Raw genomic sequence first — 22,261 nt, 5'->3', positions numbered from 1 at the left:
TGCCTAAATCCCAGTCTGCCATAAATAAGTGACAGGTGTGCTAGGATGCTGATCCTCATACCCCTCAAGGCATGCTCTCATTTTCTATTTGTGTATTAACTTGAAAAAGACTGGAAAGCACTTGAGGCGATCAGTGACTCTCAAGTTTTAATATGTATTTAAATTACCTGGGAATCTTATGAAAATAAAAATTCTGATTCAGTAGGTCTGGGGCGGAACCTGAGATTCTGCCTTTCTGACCAACTCTCATGAGATGCTGATCTGTGGCCAAAGCCTGGAGCAGCAGGTGTGTCTGTCTGGTGTACATATTTCACTATACTTAATGACCCTTTCCTTACAAATTAAAAAAATAATATGGTTAATTATTCAAATTTCTATCACTTTCTCTTTTTTTGGTTAAAATAACATTAGAACATCGGTTTCTCATTTCTTTTATCTTCGAAGAGATAAAATAGTAACTTTTTATGTGCTAATTTTTTTTTACATATGCCTAACAACTTCCTAATATATACTAAAAGGCAAACATTTCTTGAGGCTCATAAAAGGATAAAATGAAACAGAAAAAATAAAAATTAATGTAATCCACAATTAAAAGTACACGATACTGTGATTAAAAATAAAAAATACATTTCCACAACTGTTCCAAGGACACACAACTAAGAGAGCTGAAGTGGTCACTAAAACTCGGTCGCTCAAACCCAAGTCTACCTGGCAACGAAGTCTATCTACCCCTTTGTTATCGGTTTAACTTCATCCCCCCAAAATTCATATATTGAAATGCTAACCCCTAGTACCTCAGAATGTGACCTTACATAGAAAAAGGGTCATTGCAGATGTAATTAGTTATGATGAGATGGGCCATCATCCACTATAAAGTAGGGTAGGCCCTAATCCAATTATGATTAATGTCATTATAAAAAGGAGAAATTTGGATGCAGAGACAGACACACAAAGAGAATGCCATGTGAAGATTGCAGTTATGCTAGCACAAGTCAAAGAACTGCCAGAAGCTAGTAGAGGCTTAGAACAGACTGATCTTTTCCTAGTGCCTTCACGGGAGCACGGCCCTGCCAACACCTTGATCTGAAACCTCTATCCTATAGAATGAGACAATATATTTCTGTTGTTTAAGCCACTCAGTTTGTGGTACTTTGTTATATTGGCGCCAACAAACTAATACACTGCCTTGCTGTGCTCCCTCCCAAATAAAAGTAAGGTCGAAAAGACGACTGTGCAGACATGCAATTACATCACAGAAAGTCTGGTGTGCCAGGTGAAGATTTTGGACTTGATCCTACTGGTAAAGGGATCCACTGAAAGGCTTTAAGCAGATTAGTATTAGGTTTATTAAGTGCAAATGAACTTGTAACACATGTCAAACCACTTTAACTCAAGCAAGGCCTAAAGGTCTCTTTATGCCAGAATTCATGTTTCTTGTTATACAAAGAAAATTTTGCAATTATCAGAAAAAGTTGTGTCCTACCTCTGGGACAACAAGTTTACCAACATTTGCATCATAGGGGTACCAGGAGGAAAAGAGACAGAGCAAGGAATTAAAAATATACTTGAAGAAATAATGACAGAAAACTTCTTTAATCTGGTGAAAGAAATAGACATATAAGTCCAGGAAGCACCAAGAGTCCCAAACAAGATGAACCCAAAGAGGGGGCTCAAGAGGCATCATAATTAAAATGCCACAGGTTAAACACAAAGAGAGAATCTTAAAAGCTGCATTAGAAGAGCAGTTCGTTACTTACAAGGAGCTCCCGCAAGACTGTCAAATGATTTCTCAACAGAAACTCTGCAGGTCAAAAGGGACTGACACAAAATAGTCAAAGTGATAAAAAGCAATAACTTATATCCAAGATGACTATACCCAGCAAAGTGATCATTAAGAGGTGAAGAATAAAGAGCTTCCCAGACAAGAGAAAGCTAAAGGAGTCCATCACCACCAAGCCAGTATTACAAGAAATGTTAAAGAGACTTCTTTAAGAAGAAAATAAAAGATTAAAAATATGAATAAAAAATGGTAATAACTACATATAACTACTTTAAATATAAGTAGATTAAATGCTCCAATCAAAAGACATAAGGTGACTGAACAGACAAGAAAACAAGACCCTTCATATGCTGCCTACAAGAGACTCATTTCAGATTGAAAGACATACACAGATTGAAAGTAAAGGAATGGAAAAAGATATTTCATGAAAATGGAAATCAAAAAAAAGCTGGGGTAGCAATACTTATACCACACAAAATAGACTTTTAAACAAAGGCTATATAACAAGAGACAAAGAGAAAGACGAATGCTGTTTGATTTCACTTATATGTGGAATCTAAAGAAAAAATAAACAAAACAGAAACAGATTCATAGACGCAAAGCACAACTGATGGCTGTAAGATGGCAGGAGAGTAAGGGGGCCAGGTGAAAGAGAGGAAGAGATTAAGAAGTACAAATTGGTAGTTACAAAATGGTCATGGGGCAGGAAAGTATAACATAAGGAATATAGTCCATGATATTTTAATAATTATGTATGGTGCCAGATGGGTACTAGATTTATCCGGGTGATCACCTTGTAAGTTATACAGATATCTAATCAACACGCTGTACATGTGAACTTAATATAATATTGTGTGTCAACTGTAATTGAAAATTAAAAATTATTTTTAAAAAAAGTTGTGCCCCACCCCAAAATAAGAATGCCTCAAGAAGACATCTGCACTTGCACACTGAACTAAAATTCTTCTAAGTTATAAGAGATATGGATAAAAAGTTACAGATCAAATGAGCTTTTATTCCTCCCCCCCAAAAAAAATTTGTGTCCTGAAACAGCAAATGTCAGAGTTTTGTTTTGCTTTATTTTAAAAAGGGAATGTTTGTCTGAGTGATTGTCATAGATAAGCTTTTAATTACTCAGAAAATCAAGACTTTGAAACCAAACTCAGCTTCTTAGCAGGTCAGAAACCAACCCGTCAGTGAAACAGCAGCAGCTAAATGTGCAGACAAGTTAACATGCTGGAGACTCCCTCCCCTCTTTAAATAGGAACTCGAATCAAAGGAAAACTATCCATTAAGAAAACAGTATCAGGTTTTTACTTTTTCCAGTAAAATTTCCATTAGTATATAACACACATTCAGAAAAGTGCAAAGTATGATAAATTCTAACAAAATAAACAAACCCATGTAACCAGCACTGTCACCACAAAACAGAACAAGACCAGACCCCTGAGAGTCCCCTGCATGCTGTTTTTAAATTTTCTATAAAAGGAACCATATAGCATTATACTCTTTTGTGTTCAACTCAACATTATGCTTTGTTAAACAATCTACAATTTTAACTTCAAGTGTGTGTGTGTGTGTGTGTGTGTGTGTGTGTGTGTGTATTGATGATGATGTGTGTATTCCATTTTAATTCGAACTAGATCCCCAGGTTTCATTTTGTTTACTTTGGATTTTTTCCAGCTTAAATTCCATTTGCGTCAAAAGAAATAAACACCTCAATGTTCAATGTATAATCAATTCTAGCTTCAAGGTCCTCTTTCAATTAAGTCCTCAATTCCTAACAATAATGAGAAAAATTTGCAAATAAAAAGGAGAAATGTTTTATTTCACCCAAGATAGCATAAATCACAAACTTAAAAGTTCTTTGTCTTTTATATATAAAATTTATCTTCATGTAAAATTTCACACTTTGTTCATAAATATAGAAGGCACGTGGAGATAACAAACTCGAAAACCCTGAACCTTGATATTTTTCCCCCTCTTGTATGTGATGGAGGGAGATTTGTTATTCTAGGAATATTATCTAGGGTAAATGGGAAAGTCAATTTATCAGTTGCTATAAGAGAATACAAGAAATGAAGAACCAGCTTAACAGGCACTTTTTAAAGAACATGTTTCTTTATAACAATAGCAAGCAAAACTGACATGCCAAAATAAAAAAATACCTCTCAATAATTTGAATTTAATTTTTTGAGTTTTACCTGATCAGGAATAAAGGAGTCATAGTATCTAAAAGAAAACAGTGGACACACTGTCGGTGAAAGTGTAAACTGGTACAGCCACTATGGAAAACAGTATGAAAGTTCCTCAAAAAAACTAAAAATATAACTATCATATGACCCTGGAAGTCCCACCTCTGGGTATATAGCTGAAGGAAATGAAATCACTATCCTAAAGAGATATCTGCATCCCTACGTCCATTGCAGCATTATTTACAATAGTCAAGACAGGGAAACAACTCATATATCCATCAAGGGATGAATGAATAAAGAAAATGTGCTATATATACAATGGAATATCATCATTCAGCCATTTAAAAAAAAAAAAAAGGAAATTCTGCCATTTGTAACAACACAAATGAACCCTGAGGGCATTATGCTAAGTTAAAAAGTCAGAGAGAGAAAGAAAATACTGTATAATATCACTTATAGGTGGAATCTAAAATAAACCAAACTCATAAAAACAGAAAACAGATTAGAGGTTGCGGGAGGAAAGAAATGAGTAAAGGTGGTCAAAGGATACAAACTTCCAGTTACAAGATGAATACGTTCTGTTCTGTTCTGTTCTGCGGATGTAAGTACAGCTTGGTTACTATAATCAGCAATACTGAGTTGTATATTAGAAAGTTAAGAAAGATCTTAAAAGTTCTTACTACATAAGAAAAAACAACTATGTGAGCGTATGGATGCTTGTGGTAATCATTTTGCAACATGTACATATATAAAAGCACTAAACTGCACATCTTAAACAATGTTTTTAACAAATATATCACAATAAAGCTAGAGAAAAAAAGAAAACAGTGGAAAGAAATTAATATGCTACCCACAGCAAACTTTAGAAATCAATATGCTATGCTAAAGAAGCCCCAAAGGAAAATCTGGCTGCATACAGCTGTGTAATAAATCAATTTGTTACTGTGACAGTCATCTCAAAAGTAGAGTAACGGTTGATAGACAACAAAGAAGTTAGATTAGACATGGGGCAATATATAATAGAGCCCCACAAAGTTTGTTCTGTTTTATTTGTTATTTTAGAACAAGTCTCTTAAATCATTCATTGGGAAATAAATGATTCAAGATAGACTTCCAGAAGCATTATTCTAATTCTGACATCATTAATCAGTCAACAGATTTTTTAAAAGTTTTTAGAAATTTATTTATTCAACAAATATCATGGAATGCACACTATGTGTACACTATTGTCAGAGATCCCAGGAATACAGTGAAAAGCAAAAAACAGAGTTGCTGTTTTTATGGAGATACTACTCTTAAAATAATAACAGAAAAATGTAGTTAAGTTATTACTGTTATAAGTGCTAGACGAAAAGATACATAACACCATGACGTGACGGTATCTATTAAGGAAATGTGGGTAACCTGGGAGAGGAAAGGCAACCACACTGGAATGAAAGAGCTGAAGAAAGGACAGGGTTAAGGAAGTATGTCTGTGTGTGTATGAGGGAGGGAGTTTACTAGCTAACAGCAACAGCAAGTGCAAAGGTCCTGAGGCAGAAGGTAATATGGGGAGTATAACTAACTAAAAGTCCATTATGCTAAGCTTCTATCGACAAAAACAAAGATAGCTCCAAAGATAAGGATCTGGGTCAAAAGGAGTTGGTTGTGACATGTATACGGCTAAATCTTAGCTAGTGACAGATCCTAACTAAATAATACCCAATTTGTCAATAAAAACTCATTCTTCTCAGACCGAATAATCTGATTATAGACCTATTCCCCTAGGATATGGAAGTATAGTCATATAATTGTCTATGTTTATCCTTGCAGTATCACTTACTGCTGGGCCCACTGTTAATGACATTTTGGGAAATGTCATTATTTTGTAGTTCACACTTAATCTGAGTATTAAAACCAATTCAGAAGAGTACAAACCGAAAAAAAATTTAATCTGTGCTTTATATCTGAAAGAAACAAATGAGCATAAAAGATCTACCATTCAACAAATAATAATACACTGAAGAAATCCTTTATGATGTCCCATAGAGTTCCTATCTAAACATTAAGATACAACTAAGCATATTGAATCTCTGCAATTGAATGAGGATAATGGTTTTCATCACTAACAAAAGATGTTATTGTAATACTCTGCACCAAGAAAGAAAAAGACCAGAAAAAAAAGACAAAGAGAAAAAAAGAAATGAAGTCCCATCTGGGAATCTAATCAGAGTACCCTACTTCTAATTCTTCAATTTAGGTAAACCTAAAAAATAAGCAATATTTAACAGTCCTCCATTTAGAAAGAAGCTTTTTGGAAAAGGCGACCAAGTTATTTAACTTCAAATGCATCCCCCCAAAAGAAAAGAAACCACTGAGAAAGTCAAAGACAGTCTCCTTACCAAAGAGTTAAACATCCACTGGACCTGGCAGGGTATAAACCCCATGCCACAGCAATATCACCCACCCAAGCACAAGGGGTGTCTCACATGAGGTGGTCATGCTCCGAATGCCAAAAAACTTTCAAACCATTTTGGTTTCTACAGATCCCTTATACATATTTAGCATCCAGAGAAAGCACCTCTTTTTTCACATTTCACAAGGGTTCTCAGTTCTTCTCAAAACAGTTTAAGAACCTACTGGTCTGTAAATAAGCCCTTAGCAACATCCCTCCAGATATTCTTCTAAACATCAAGCAGGAAGGCTTTCCAGTCCGTGGGACTGGTACTGGTCTACAGCCAGTACCCTGTTAGGAACTGGGCTGCACAGCAGGAGGTGAGCAGTGGGCCAGCGAGCAAAGCTTCATCTGTATCTGCAGCTGCTCCCCAGCACCAGCATCACCGCCTCAGCTCCACCTCAGATCATCGGGCGTTAGTTCTCATAGCACGGGTCCCTGGTGCCACAAAGGCTGGGGAATGTTAGAATGTTACAGTAGAAGGTTCAATATGAATATGCAATAGTTCCCAAACTAGTTTTCTCAAAACTGGTTTTTCTTAAGGACATAATCAGAAGAAACAGGGTGTTATAGTACCATAAATGGGAAAAACGGCAGGGTACTTTTTATTGTTAAAGAGGTTTCCTTAACTGCAGGACTTCTCAGTCATTAATTACGAATTGTTCAAGAGCGGGACAGTATGTGCAGCATTTCCCACACGTATCTGACTACATATATTTTAGGAAAGTATCACCACTGACACAGGAGAAGCGTTGCCCTGAGAAAGGCTGGCATTCAATACTGCACAGGGCAGCTGGCCTTCCGACAACGATCCTAATGATCACATTACCATGTTGAATTATATATCAACAGAAAAGGTGACAAATGAGATCTTTAGGTTATCATGCTATAATCTATTCCTAAAGGAGTTAGCACATTCTCTTCCTTTCTCATGGTCTAGAACTAAATAGGTCCATTGCAAGCAATATGGGGTGACTCTATAATGAGCTATTCTTCAGTGGCTGAGAAATCCTTCCCTTCCAGCGTCTGAGTCTGAGTCAGACACTGACAGTACTGTAACCTACTCGATCTCTGCAGCTGAGTTTTAATCTCTCTGCAACCTCAACTTTGATCATTTTGTCACATAACTATCTTCTCAATCATCAACTGAGAAATTGTAGTTGTGCATACTTTATCTGTGTAAGTTCTAATACTGATTACCTCTTGAAATTCAAAACTGATTCCTATATGGGGGGAGCGGAATCGGTACTTTATGTGAAGTTCAGAACAGGTGCAGTACTCCTCAGTGAAAAAAGAACTGTATCAGGTCAATGACATAACAATATCCTTAACTCCCTTTCATGGAAAAATATCAATCTGGGAGGCTTTAATCTGTTAATTACAGCTCATATGAAATTCATGTCATTCCTCAGCATTCTATGAATTAAAACAAAATTATTTTAGTTCTACTGACTTCTGTAAGAAAAGTTATCGTAATACATAAAATATATTAAATGAAAAAGGAAGGTTTTGCTGGTGTTCAACAGGTTCTGAATCACTGTCCCCTGTCATCTTATTCAAAAGCTGGATCTGCCTCTCTTTGCACAGTGCTATACATCTCAGTACACTGAATGACCTAGTATATTTTCTGAAAAACAAAGCAGTCTAGTTGGCTTCACCTATTGTCTTTGATTAGAGAGCCTGAAGCTCAATTCTTTAGAAAAGGAGGTGCTGGAGGAAATAAATCTGGGTCTGAAGGCCATTAAAATGTCTCTCCAGCCATGTTACTCCTGGAACCCAATGTAAAGCGTCCTGTTTCCAAAAATCTCAAGGTTTACTTGTCCCACCAGAGTCACTGCATCCTAATTTGTGTTAAAGATTAAAAAAAAAAAAAAGGGAAGTCAAAAGATTAAAACTACTGAGCAGATGGTGAGGGGAGAGAAGTAGCAACATGAGAAAACAAGAACTGACAAATGCACAACAAACCAGGACAGAAGGCCATGTTGAGGCAGACATAGGCAAGAAGTGAGAATACATCCAACTGGCCAAAAGTGGGCCAGCATGCTCACTACCTTGAGTCTGTCCACCCAAACTACCATTACTCCTCCGAGTCCCACACCTTCCTCGACAGGTGAAGAGGTATCTAAATAATGACATTGTTTCTCCACCACAAACACTGTAATGACCCAAATGCAATGCCCCTCACCTCCAGGTCTGTAGACAACATCGTCCTCAGTGATGTAGGACGTTATCTCGCCAGTGTCTGTCCTTTCATAACGAGATTTTTTTTTTGGTGGTTTCTTTTTGTTCTTCTTTGTGGATTCTTCTGTGGTGGCACTATTGTTGTCATTGTCCTCATCTTCACTGTGATCACTCTCAGCATAATTTTTGGCCCCTCCTTCCAAGGTACAGCTCCGGCGTGGCCTTGAACTCTCGCTCTCTCTTGCTTTCTCTCTTTTATCTCTCTCTCGGTCCCGGTCTCGGTCCCTGTCCTTCTCTTTGTCTTTGTCTTTGTCTTTGTCAGCTGTCATGATTCGCCACGTGCCTTCTTCTGTCCTCTCACGGCTAGGCCTCCGTGAAAGGTAGACAGTAAGCCTGGGCTTCAGTCTTCTGAATTTCTCACTCAATTCCAGGGAAAATCTAACCACTCCAACAACCCCGACGTTTCAAAAATGCTAGGAGAGGAAAAAAAGAGAGAAAAATTAATTTTACTTTATCACTTTCTCATATTTTCTTCTTAAAATAATCTTACTTAAAATGAATCTCTTACTCACACTTTAGCCCTAAAAATTTCTCACAAGCCATAGGAAAGAAAGTACAAGTGATAAAAAATTATATATATATAGTTTTTGACCTCAGCTAGCATATGGTTTAAGATTTGCTACCACATCAATAATGAAAAATGTCTTCATGTGTAAAAATAAACTATACCTTCTGTACACCATTTTCTCCTTTTTAAAGAAAAAAGTGTACCCTAGTAGAAACATAAAATAGGTACAATTATACAAAAGGAAATAACCGTAAAATTAATTTAAAAAGGAACAAAATTGTAGTAAAAATTATTTTCATCCAAAAAATGATAATTTGGACATAGAAAATGCCTTAGAAAATGTCTCAGGATGTCTCATCGTGTTATTATCTTCTGAAGACTCTTTCTAGCCACTTTTTTGAATTTTCAGAGCTCCTCTCAAGAATAAACATAAGAATTGACTCAACTATTGAAGAACAAGTGTACACCTGAAACTAATATAATATTCTATGTTACCTATATTTTAACTTAATATCTTTAAAAAGAGTTGACTCAAAAGTGACAATTCCAAAGCAAGATTTTTCTGCCTTTGATTATTATTTGTTCACATCTAAGTCTACTATCCTAGTTATTTTCCAGGAAAAATGGTTTCTCTAATGATATATTATCTCTGCCTTAACAAAACATAACAGGTTCCAAAAACAACGTTCCATCTTTAGGGAATATTAGGTGGTTTTTACAATCTTTTAAATTTCCACTATTAACAATTTTCCTAATAAACTCCTCCCTAGAACCAAACCCAACAAGGAAAGTGTGAAGTTGTTAAGAGATTAAAATGGCAAGAGTGAATCTCAAACTCCAACCCAACACAAAGCTAATAAAAATTTTATAGGAGGAAAAAAACTGTTCTTTTTCCAATTCCATTTTGGAACAGTCATAATAACCAGTAATTTATCTTTTATCATCGTCCCCGATATCTCATCTAATTTGTTCAACAATCTGTACCAAACACTATCTATGTGCCAGGTGTTCAGAACTAAACATACAAGGGGACAACTCATGGTCCTTGCCCTCAATGCTCTAATGCAAAAAAAGGAAACAACTCATCAATATGAGAACCATCTGTTTCTCATGCTACTAGGACCAGATAGGAAACAACACATACAAACAAACAAAAGAATGGTCCTTTTTACTTTGACAACAACAAACAAATCAGTTTGCAATTATATGCCTCAGAAGCAGAGGAAATTATCATTGGTTATGCCAAAACCATAAAAATGATCACATATTTTCTTCAAAGCTCATAGTTCAAACCTGATACCAGAAAAGACCTCCCCATAGGCATTTCAAATATCCTTAAGCTTTCAGGAAAGTAAAAAAGTTAACGACAACCATTGGGAGACAGACGTGTAGCACAAACCAAGATTACTTCCTTCTACGTAGGAAATATGCTTTCAGATAGGATTTCAATTTTCTAAAGTATTTCAAGAAAATGAAAAATTATTCTAGTGCCTGCGATACTTCTGAATCATCTGCTAAACAGACAGTAATAAACTCCAAAATCCCTGTAGGCCACTGGTGTTAGCAATTCAATATACGGAAAGAGACATTATTTTCTCCACTGGGCTTAAGTTTAGAGCATGAACAAGTCGATCGTGCAAAAAAGAAAATTATCAGCTAACACAGTTGTTAAAACATTCCTCTGACACTGAAAACAGACCCAGGTCTACTTGGAATCTAAAAGAAGAAGAGCTTAGGCTTAAAACCTCTTGGATGTAGTTCAGGACAGACGTATGTCTGATTAATAAAAGGACCATTCGCTCTAGTGTTTACAAGAAATATGCTCCAGAAAATTGTGTAAAGATACTATTTTAGCACTCAAAATGAAAAAGTAAGTCCTAATTGTGCATTCAACAGTACTCCCTACAAAATCATATACTATGTTTCTATTTACCAAAAAAAGCTAAGTTGTTTCTGTGAAGAGTGAGCCAAAAAGAAAAATTCAAGAAACATAGAAGGCATTAACAAAATGTCTGCGCGCGTGTGTGTGTGTGTGTGTGTGTGTGTGTGTGTGTGTGTGTGTGTCCAACTTTCAGATAACTAAGAACACTGATAACCCAAAGCAAAAGTCAATCCAATTACCATTTACATTTGGCTCTAATACATAGCTCGTGGGGATACATATTTTTCCTCTGCATTTATTATAGTAATTATAATTTTTCTGAGCTTCATTATACAATGACCACCATACAACAGTATTGTGACACTGAGAAGGGTAGCTGTCACTTCAATTTACTAGAAATGATCTACAAAGCAGACAGCATCTTTAAAACAAGGAGCTTATTATAAAGCAGGTCTCTGCCATGATCTCATTTGATCCTCTTTCTCAACAAGTCAGTAAAGTGATCCAGACAGGAGTCACCATCCCTGCTTTAAAGACTAAAGAAGAAAAACTAAGAAGAGCTCATCTATCTGCACAAGGCCACACAGCCATTGACTCTCAGGCAGTTCTTCCAAAAGTGAACCAACCCCATTTGACCTGTAGAACCTGCTCTTCAGGTTATAATCTGTGCTGCCAGAGTCAACAGTTTTTCATAGGTGCCAACTTTTCCCACACGTATCCATGCTGATAATTTGGACAGATGGATTTAGGAAACTCACTTTGCCCTCTGCCTCTGACAAAGAAGATAGTTTTCTCCAGTAAAAGAGAGAGAAATACTGAAAGTATCTCTGTTGATCCACTGTTCAACAACCCAGTTAAACAGGAAACACGGTATAAGATACTTAAATTAACAAATAAAAGAAAATCTAATCTAGAACACATTTCAAAGTCACAACAATCTTCTATTCATTAAACCTACGTCTACTGAGTGCCTACTGTGCATCAGTTACTGCTCTAGGTATGAGGAAAACAGCAGAGAATCACACACATATAAATTTCCCTGCCCTCGTGAAGCTGATTTCTAGGGAGTGGGGAAAGACCATTAACAAAAGGATAATAAAGTTAAACCCTCACTTAACATCTTCAATAGGTTCTTGGACCTGCAGGAAAATGATATACCATGAAACTAATTTTACTATAGGCTGTAACTGATGTAAACAAGAATTAAGTTCCTATGGCATCTCATCGTTACAATAAAATGACATTGAACAGAACTATACTATATTTTATATACATATAATATGAAAATATCTTAAATGGAGAATTCTGTGGGGCTAGGGAGTGTGAGCAGACTGCAATTTTAAATTATAGCCAAAGAAGGCCTCACCTCACTAAGATGACTTTGCCCCTAAGAGGGTTAGAGAGGAAGCCAAGAGGACATATGAAGGGAGACCACTGCAGCACAGGGGAAAAAGCAGGAGCACATGTCCAGAGGCAGGAGTGAGCCAGACACACTCAAGACACAGTACGCCAGAGGGGCTAGAGTGACATCAGGAAGAGGGAGAGTGGTCAGAGATGAGTTCAGAGAGGTAAAGGGGGTCTGGACCCTGCCGACCTTTACAGGCCAGGGTAAGGTCTATGGCCTTTACTCGTGTCCTGGAGTGACTAGAATGACACTTCAGCCACTGCAGGGATCCGAGTAGCAGAAAAAGACATGATCTGACCTCTGTTTAAGATAACTCCGGCTACTGAGGAAAAAATCTGAAGGGATGCAGCATGAAGACTGGTGAGGAAGGAGGCTCATTTCAATAACTCAGGTGAGAGGTGACGGTAGCTGGAACAGGCTAGAGGAGTAGCAGTGTAAGTCTTACTTTCTTATTTTTAAGATAAGAGTCAAACAGGATGTGCTGACAAGTGGGAGGTACGGTGTGACAAAGGAATCAAGAAGAACTCCAAGGATTCTGACATGAGCAACTGGATGGATGACGGTGATATTATACAAGTTTTGGGGGAAAGATTAGGCGCTCAGGGATGAATTTGTTAAATTTAAGAAGCCTATAAAATTTACATAAAGATTTTTAAGTAGGCAGAACTCCAGGCTGAAGATACAATTTTAGTTTTTAATTTAGTTTTGAAGGACATAAGATTGAGTGAGATCACCAAGGAAGTGAGTGTAAATAGTTTTTCTGGTAAAAATTTTAAAAACCTACAAAAACATGAATTACTCATGCTTGAGTGGACAGGGCATTCAAAAGATTTGCAAATTACCCACTTCTAAAAGCAGTACCCCTAGGACCCATTAAAACAGTATATTCTTCTCACTAGTTTCCAGATTTATCAGACTGTACTTCATCATTTTATCTTCATTGATAAATGTGGTCAGCTGGCTTACTTTTGTTTTAATCTTCAACAGAGTCACTGGCACAAAGCCATTCTTCATTACTTCCGGTACTTCAACCTCTACAAACATCATTTGCCTCTTCAAAATGAAGCTGACCACCACCCACAAACACTTCTCACCAACTTATCAGAACCAATTCAGATAAAGTACTAAAATTTTGGTCATGCTCTGGGACCAAATCTCATTTAAGAAAACCACTTCCTGTCACCATTTAAGCAGTCCCAGGAGGTTTGGGCCCATGATACAACTGTAAGAATATTGGACTGAGAAGCCAAGCTCCAAGTTGCTGGCAGTGCCATGTGCCTTGGGCAAACCACTCTACCGCTCTGAAACAGTTTCACTGCTGTAAAATAAAAACAGTAACTATCTACTTCACAGAGTTGCTGTGAGAATTAAGTTATTAAGTATGCCATATGTAAATATACTTACAGATTGTGAAGTTCTTTACAAATGTAAAATATCAATACAGATTCTTAAATAAATAATATAGTCTTATTATCTGCTACAGTAGATAATACTCATAGTATGTTGTGCTATGCGAGATATAACATAACCAACATCATCCCTACCCTCAAGAACTTATCTACCTGGGTGGATCCTATTGCACGATTAATCATGTAAAACTGACTATCTTCTCTTAGATCATGTAAAATTCACTTATCCATAAAAACTTGCCCCTCCCTCCTCAGTTTCCAATCCTTGAGTTCTAATCATCTCCATGGCTCAAATCAGATTCTGCAGGACATGTGACTCTCCACTAAATGCAGTCCAATTAACTTCCTCATTCAACCACAGCAAGAAAGTTACATTTGTCAAATGCCCAACCACACACAGGGCATTTTACTCAGCTCTTTCAGTTTACCAATCACAACCTGAATACAGGCATACCTCGCAGATATCGTGGATTCCATTCCAGAACACCTCAAAAAAGCTAGTATCTCAATAAAGTGATTCATACTCTTTTTGATGGCGGAAGGCCCTGCCTTCGATTTAGCAACAATTGGGAGGTGCAATGAAAGTGAGTATGCCTGTATCTCTAAAATTTATCCATGACTCCAACTGAAAGTAAATTGTGTATTTCAAGCCACCATCATTTTTGACACAGATTAATATGACTAACTGCCTTCTCACTGGTCTCTGTGACTATAAAATTGTTTTGGGTTTTTTTTGCCTGCCTTCCAGTTCATCCTCCAACGAAGCCAGCCAGCATGTGACATTCCACCACCTTTTTTAAAAACAGCTTTATTGAGATTAATTCATGCACCATACAATTCACCATTTAAAGTACGATTCGCTGTCCATCATTCCATTTCAAAGATGACAGAGACTTTCATGTCCCGACTGCCCCTCAGCTTCTCCAGCCCTGCATCTCCACCACTCCTGTGTGCTCCAGCCACCTCAAAATACTGCTCCAGTCGCTGGAACCCATCTAGTTGGAACCCATCCCTTCCCCCTGGTCTCCTTAACCTCTACTAACCCTCAAGGCCTCAGGCATCTCTGCTGTCCACCTCCAGCAGGCCTCTTGGACCCAGACAAAGTCCGGCCTCTTACTGTTCCTCATTCTGCCTGTACACTGGCCTCATCAATCCCGTTATTGTTATCTATTCATTTGTGCCACCTCACTAACTGACAAGGACCGTGGCTATCATATTCACTGAAACAACTCCCACTAAAGCAGTTTCCGTATCAGATCCACCAGAGCAGCAGTCTTCAACCTTTCTGGCACCAGAGACCGGAGCTGAGGCAGTGAAGCTCGCGCTGGGGAGCGGCTGTAAATACAGGTGAAGCGTCGCTTGCTTGTCCACTGCTTACCTCCTGCTGTGTGGCCAGGGGACCCCTGCACTAGAGTTTTCATCCTCATTATCATCTGACTATCCATCATCTAAAGGGTGACCACACACTCTCCTTCTGGAAAGGCTCTTTTCCTTTGGCTCTCCTGCAATGTCCTCTCCTGGGTCTATCTAGCTGCTCCTACACCGCCAGGACCAGGCCAGCCATGGTAGGAGTTCTTCAGGGTGCTGTCCATAGCCCTTGTTTTTCATCCTCTAATTTCATCCTAATCAATCTCAGACATGTCCATCAGCCTGCAGGTACCATGCATACACAGGTGATCCACATATATACATGTCTACCAAAATTCTCCTGCAGAGCTAAAGGCCTGTGAAAGCTGCCCACCTGAGGTCTCCTCTTGGATATCTCCAAGGTACCTCGACGTGTCCAAACCAAAGGCGCACTCTGGCCTCATATTAGTCCCTCTTCTAGATGGTTTCTCTTGGTGACTGGTGTCCCTGCCCATTCTGTTATCAAGCCGGACACCTAAAAGCAGCATCTTTAGTGCCTCTTTTCTCTTTCAACCTATCATCAACGAATCTTGTCATTGTTACGTTACAAATTTCTCTCAAATGCATCTACTTCAGAACACCTACAATGCAACAACTTCAGTTAAAGCTACTAGTATGTCTTTTCCGGACCACTTCAATTGGCTTCTCTTCAAATCCGGTCCCCTGAACCCTTACAATTCTCTTTCTACATTATAGCCTTTCAAAAGGCTAATGTGATTATGTCAATCCTCACCTTAAAATGCTCAGTGACTTGCCACTTGTTAGCTAAAAACCCAAATCCTAACCATGATCCGCAAGGCCCTTACTTTTCCATCTGGCCTCATCGCACACCACTCCCTGCACTCTACGCCCAACCAACCACATCACCCTCCCCTCAGTTCCCTGAACACACTCCCTCCTACCTGGAGTGAGTCCTTCGCTCAGGTTCCACCTTCTGTCTGTGATACTCATCTCCTCTCCTGGCCTAGATATCTCTTATACTCTGCCTTCAGGTCACAGCTCAAAGCGATTTCTTCAAGATGTCCTTTCTTGTCCAAAAGAACTACAATCAATCTATAGCACTTGCCACGACTGTAATTTCACATTTATGTGATTTGATTAACATCTGTCTCCACCTCCAAGCTAGAAGCTCCATGAGGGATTGAACATTGACGGCTTTTGCCCTATGTTGTATCTGCGGAGCCTAACTCCCTGCCTGGCACATACTGATGAGTAATAAATTATTTCTTTCTGCCCTCCCTCTCACACATAAGCTAGATCAATCAAGAGGGCATTATGATGAGACTTTTATTTGGGAAAGAAAATATTTCATGAGTAAATAACAGGTGGTGCTTGCGCTGGTTCATAAACCATGAACAGCATGAGGAGGAACATAATGAAAACATTCTAGGTGCAAGGAAGTTCAGTAAAAAGAGTATTTGATTAAATCGCTGTCCCTGATGGCAGCTACAGGGAAGATAAGGGAAGCCCCTAAAATAATAAACCAGCTAACACTCACTAGGCACTTAATATACACTAAGAATTTTACACATGTAAATTCATTTAGTATTCACAAGAGTGACAAAATAATTTATTATCCAAACTGGGACACATTTGAGAGTTAAAAAGATTAACAATTATTTGGGAAAAACATGTGTAAACTAGGTCGTTTATCTTAACTATATTTCTGCTTAGTAGGTACTATTGTTATGTACATTTCCCCAATGTAAAAGCAAGCACAGAGAGGCTAAGCAAGTAGACCAAACATCACACAGCTATGTGTTAGATCTAGTATTATGAACCCAGGCTGCTGCTTCTAGAGCTTACACTCTCAATCACAAGGCTATACTGCCTTAAATTACACAGCCTTATATACAATGGAATATTACTTGGCCATTAAAAAAAAAAAGAATGAAATCTTACCATTTGTGACATGAATTGACCTAAAGGGTATTATGCTAAGTGAAATAAGTCAGAGAAAGACAAATGCCATATGATTTCACTTATATATAGAATCTAAAAACAGAATAAACAAACAAACAAAACAGAAACAGACTCACAGATACAAAAAACAAACTGATGGTTGCCAGATGGGAGGAGGGTAGGGGAGTTGGGGGCTGGGTGAAAAAGATGAAGAGATTAAGAAGTACAAATCGGCAGTTAAAAAAAAAAGTCATAGGTGTATAAAGTACAGCATCGAAAATATATCAATAACATTGTAATAACTAAGTATGGTGCCAGGTGGGTACTAGATTTTCAGGGGGGATCAGTTTGTAAATTATATAAATGTCTAACCAGAATGCTGAATACTTGAAACTAATATAATATTAAATGTCAATTGTAATTGAAAAAAATAATTTTTAAAAATTTACACAGCCTTAAAAGATAAGTTACTCAATACAGTAGGCTAAGCAAACAGGCTGTCACTGTAGGTTCTTGAGATGAAAACAGCCTTTTGGAAACATTCATTTTGTCCAGCAAGAGGTATTTTCCATACATTGTTAGTGCCATCCAAACATGCTTGCTTTCAAACCCACTATCTCTGAAAACCTAAATCAGGAACAAAGCATCTCGAGATCTTCTGCCTTTGCCATTTCTGCATTTATTGTATCTCAATAAATGCTTTAGTGTTTTCCTTTAGGAACAAACAAAATGAGACAGTCCAAGTGTGGAGGACCTAAGCAAGCTATTCACTCTGCTGGCCATGCCTCCAAGAGAAGCAGCTGAAGCCAGCATGCAACAGACCCCCAAAGAGGCGTGCTGCAGCCGGGCAACTGACTTCACAGGGAAATCCGTTTTCTTTTCCTATTCCCTTTCACACAAACATCCTGGGAAAGAAAGTATAATGACTTTAGCTCTGGAAAAGAAACTATCACTCTAACACTTGTATTCAGAAATAAGGCATTCTCATAAACAGCAACCAGTGGCAGAATATCAAAATATGCCAGAGAATCACTGAAGTTGCAAAGTTAACACTGACATACTCTGCGAACCCATGCAGAGAGAAGAGTGGGTTTTATCTGAATCTGATGTGATACTGAAAATATTCTTCTATGTGAAAATAAATGGGTCGTGAAGTTCTCCCACCTGACCAAATCCAACCACATAAGCAAATAGCTACGCAAGCCCCTCCAACGATACTCGACATTTAAGGTTAATGGATACTTAAACTCAATCAATCCTGAGTTTACATACTCATTCCTGGAACACATGTCTTATTGAAAGAGCCTAAATAACTGAGATGAGATGCACTAGTCAAATTCAGAGAGTAGCTTTTGTGGTATCAAAACTGAAGGAGGTGCAGAATGAATGCCCCTTAATCAAAAGTGGATGTAATGCTTAGAAAAGCACTTCCCCAACTCCTTGAGAAGCTTTTTTTTTTTTTTTTTTTGGGCAAGGGGTGGGGGGACTAAATTTGGTGAACTCTAACAAATATCTTACTTTCTTCCAAAAAGAAGTAAGAATGAAACGCAGGACTTGCAAAAGGTAGGGAAAGTACCCAGAACAGCAAAACTCTAGATTACAATTAACTCAAAACTGAATAACAATACATAATCTTTTTTTTAAATAGAAGGAATTCCCAAAGATGAGGTGTCCAAGGTTTTAAAAAGAAAAAGAAAAAATCTTCCCTTTAAAAAACATACATTCATTCATACAAGCAATTGCTTTCCTATACTGTTAAATGTGAGATTTTTGTCAATTACATACAGATGCTGTGCTTTTTTGCATGTTGCCTACAGACATGACTCTTCTACTCAGTGGGTGAAGGAAACCATGGCTTCTCAACTGTAGCATGATTAACATTTTTTACCAGATCATTCTTGGGGTGGGTGAGTGTTGTCCTGTGCATTATCCCTGGTCTCTACTCATGTAAATTCTAGCAGTACAACTTGCTGTTCCAATCAAGACAACAAAATATACCTCCAAATACTGTCACATATCCTCTGGGGAGCGAAGTTGCTCACACTTGAGAGCCACTGCTTTAAACAAATACAACTGTCTATCACAGAGATTTCAAAGGGTTAAGCATCTGTGTTTATTCAAAATTATGCTTGACCAATATGGAATCCATAAAGCTAACACCATTACAAAAAGTATAATGTAACACGTTCTTTGTTCTCTGAAATAATCTGGACTAATTCAAAACACTGCCTGAAGTAGTAATCACACAAAAGTGTGAAGATGAATTTGGAAAACCAGCAAAACAAAACCTTGCCGTTTCCTGGCAAGCCCTGAAGGTTGTTAAGAGTAATATTCCTCACTGGTGACCTCTGGACATGGGACCAAGTGGATGCTTCTGTTATCACAGAACTAAAGAGAAAACCTGGTACCCACAATGCCAAGTACAAGGGAAACCAAATGCCTGGGAAACCAAGTGCCTGATGTGAAAGGAGAGAGAATTCCTAAACTCACTCTCCCAAAGCATGATCATAAATAGAAACCCAAGAGTAGGAAAAAAAAAATAAAAACCAAGCAGGTGGATAAATAAAAGATGGTATATACATACGATAGAACACTGTTCAGCAATAAAAAGGAACTGATACATGTTACAACATGGATGAACCCAGAAAACATAACAATGTGAAAAAAGCCAGTCACAAAAGACCATATATTGTATGATCCCATTTATAGTAAATGTCCAAAAAAGGCAAATCCATAGAGACAGAAACAGATGAGTGGTGGTTGCCCTGGGGGCTGGAGAGGTGGATGGGGGATGATTGCTATGGTTATAAAGTTTCCTTTGGGGGTGATAAAAATGTTCTAGAATTGATGGTGGTAGCAATTGCACATATCTGTGAAAATAATAAAAGCCATTAAATTGTACACTTTAAACAAGTAAATTATATATGAATTACATTTCAATAAAACTGTTAAAACACACACAAACAGCAACACTAAAAAGTAATAAGAAAAGGCTCAATCTTTGCTACAGCTAAAAAAAAAAGCATCTGGCTATAAAATTCACAAGGATGAGCTCTACATCTGCAATCGAGAAAAACCTCCTCTCAAAGCTGTAAAATATAGTTAATTAAACACATAAAAGGAGATCTTTTATTTCATGTAACACTGAGAATGAACAAGAACCTTTGAACCACGGCGTCTTTCATATGCAGGACGACTTGGTCAGGCTTACTACCTCTGTGCAGTCTGTTCAAAAGGAGGCAAGTTGGACAGGGTTTCTTTCAGTTTGCAGAGCTCCAATATTAAAGTAATTTGCAACCATGGCACATCAGCTCTCGGCATTTGATGAAAGGAAATGACAGGGTGGATTTTACACTTAACTTAATACAATTACGCTTCACACGTATATGAAAAACCAAAAGCATACATAATGCACTTCTAAGCCATGGGTACAAACTATATCAAGAGAAAAAGAGAACCATAAAACTCACAGGAGCAGTCCTTCTAAAAAAAACACTTAGAATCTGAGTCTTAGATGAAAAGGAAAAGTAGTTCTGACTAAAAGCAGAAGTCTAAGTCAAAACTCAATTTGCTATTATTTTCTATGTCTGAGCTATTCTAACTGGGTGTGATACTCTCTAGGTTGACCAAATATATTAACCTGCCATCTTTACTTACCTAATATCACTCAAAGAGAAAAGCAGAAGAGCCACTAGAACTGAGTTCCAGATGTCAGCAACTGGTGAGTGCCCAGGGAGGGTGAGGGTATGGGGAGTCCCAGGGCCTGGACCAGAACACTTAAATGCTGTGGCTGCTAACACCAATCAATCATCAAATAAATATCAATGGCTGGGCAGAATCCCTGTCAATTCCTCCATTAATTCAGCAAATATTTACTGAACACCTACTAGGTGCCAAGCATTGCCCTAGGAGCTAATTGACCAGAACACACACAATCTCTAACCTCAGAGAGCTTACAGTTTAGCAGGGGAGAGAGCAGACAATAAACGAGTAATACACAGTCTATTATTAGCTGGTGATAAGTGCTGTGGAGAAAAAATTAAGCTGGGCAAAGGGGATGGAAGCGTTATTGACTTAAGGTAATCTCTAATAAGGGGTCATTTAACCTGAAGGAAGTAAGGGAGCAAGTCTGTGTGGTTATCTGGGGGGAAAGCATTCCAAGCAGAGAGAAAAGTATAAAGGCTTGAGACAGAAGCACACCTGGCATGTCCAAGGAGCAAAAAGCCAAAGTGATGCTGGAAAAAAATAAAAAGGAGATAAGGAGGGAACAGGGAGGCATTTACTGAAAAAAAGAGAGAAGCCATTGTAGAGTTTTGCATAAAGAATTAATGACAGACTCCCTCTGGCTGCTATGGGAGGCAAGGTAGAGGTGGTGCAGGTAGTAAGAAGTGGGTCAGCCTGTGGATAGGTTCTGCAAGCAGAGCCATCAAAATCTGTTGTCTGACTGTGACAGATTGTGAGACAAAGAGGAAAGTCAAAGAAGACACTGAGATTTGGGCCAGAGCAACTGGACGAGTAGAGTTGTCATTTACTGGTATGAGGAGAAGGAAAACTGGGCCTTCGGCTTGGAACATGTTAAGTTTGAGATGCCTGGCAGATACCCAAGCAGAAATACATGGATGGGTTGAGAGGTCAGAAAGCTCTGGGCTAGACAGAAATCTAGATGTTCCCACCACACAAACAGTATCACCAGGAGACTGGATGATATGGAAATAAACTAATGAGGATGACTTATTCAAGGTGGCAAGAGAATACCTTGAAGCCAATAAGATATTACAGACAGGCCAAATAAGTTTGTTAACTGCTAGTGGAGTTACAGTGATAGAATGGTGGAAAGACTGTATCAGAATCATGTTTTTAAAATCCTGAGATGGAAACAATATACTGTTTTATTTGCAGAGAAGCTCTCTATATATGTAACAGTTTCCTATAGACAGATTCCATATTAATGATGTTACCAAGTATTGCATTTAATAAAATCCAAGCTGCGCTACAGTCTTGGCTGATTTCCAATCTAGGAAGACACATAAGATAGGAACATTCCCCCCAGGTACCTTCCATGCTTCAGAAGGAAATATGCCAGCTGTCCAAATAAAGG

General features: G+C 38.0%; 1 protein-coding gene across 1 annotated transcript in view; it reads right to left on the bottom strand.

Moving 5' to 3' along the window:
- Window positions 1-22,261, bottom strand: part of RERE (arginine-glutamic acid dipeptide repeats) — a 284,989-nt gene that overhangs the window by 222,499 nt on the left and 40,229 nt on the right. Inside the window, 1 exon segment of the mRNA XM_039841989.1 lies at window positions 8,595-9,063. Coding sequence (XP_039697923.1) covers window positions 8,595-8,919 — 325 coding nt within the window. The 5' untranslated portion in view covers window positions 8,920-9,063.

The sequence above is a fragment of the Pteropus medius genome, unplaced genomic scaffold (assembly GCF_902729225.1).
Source record: "Pteropus medius unplaced genomic scaffold, Ma_sr-lr_union100, whole genome shotgun sequence".
Lineage (NCBI taxonomy): Eukaryota > Metazoa > Chordata > Mammalia > Chiroptera > Pteropodidae > Pteropus > Pteropus medius.
Note: the sequence above shows the minus strand (reverse complement) of the source record. Positions and strands in the feature narration are given on the sequence as shown.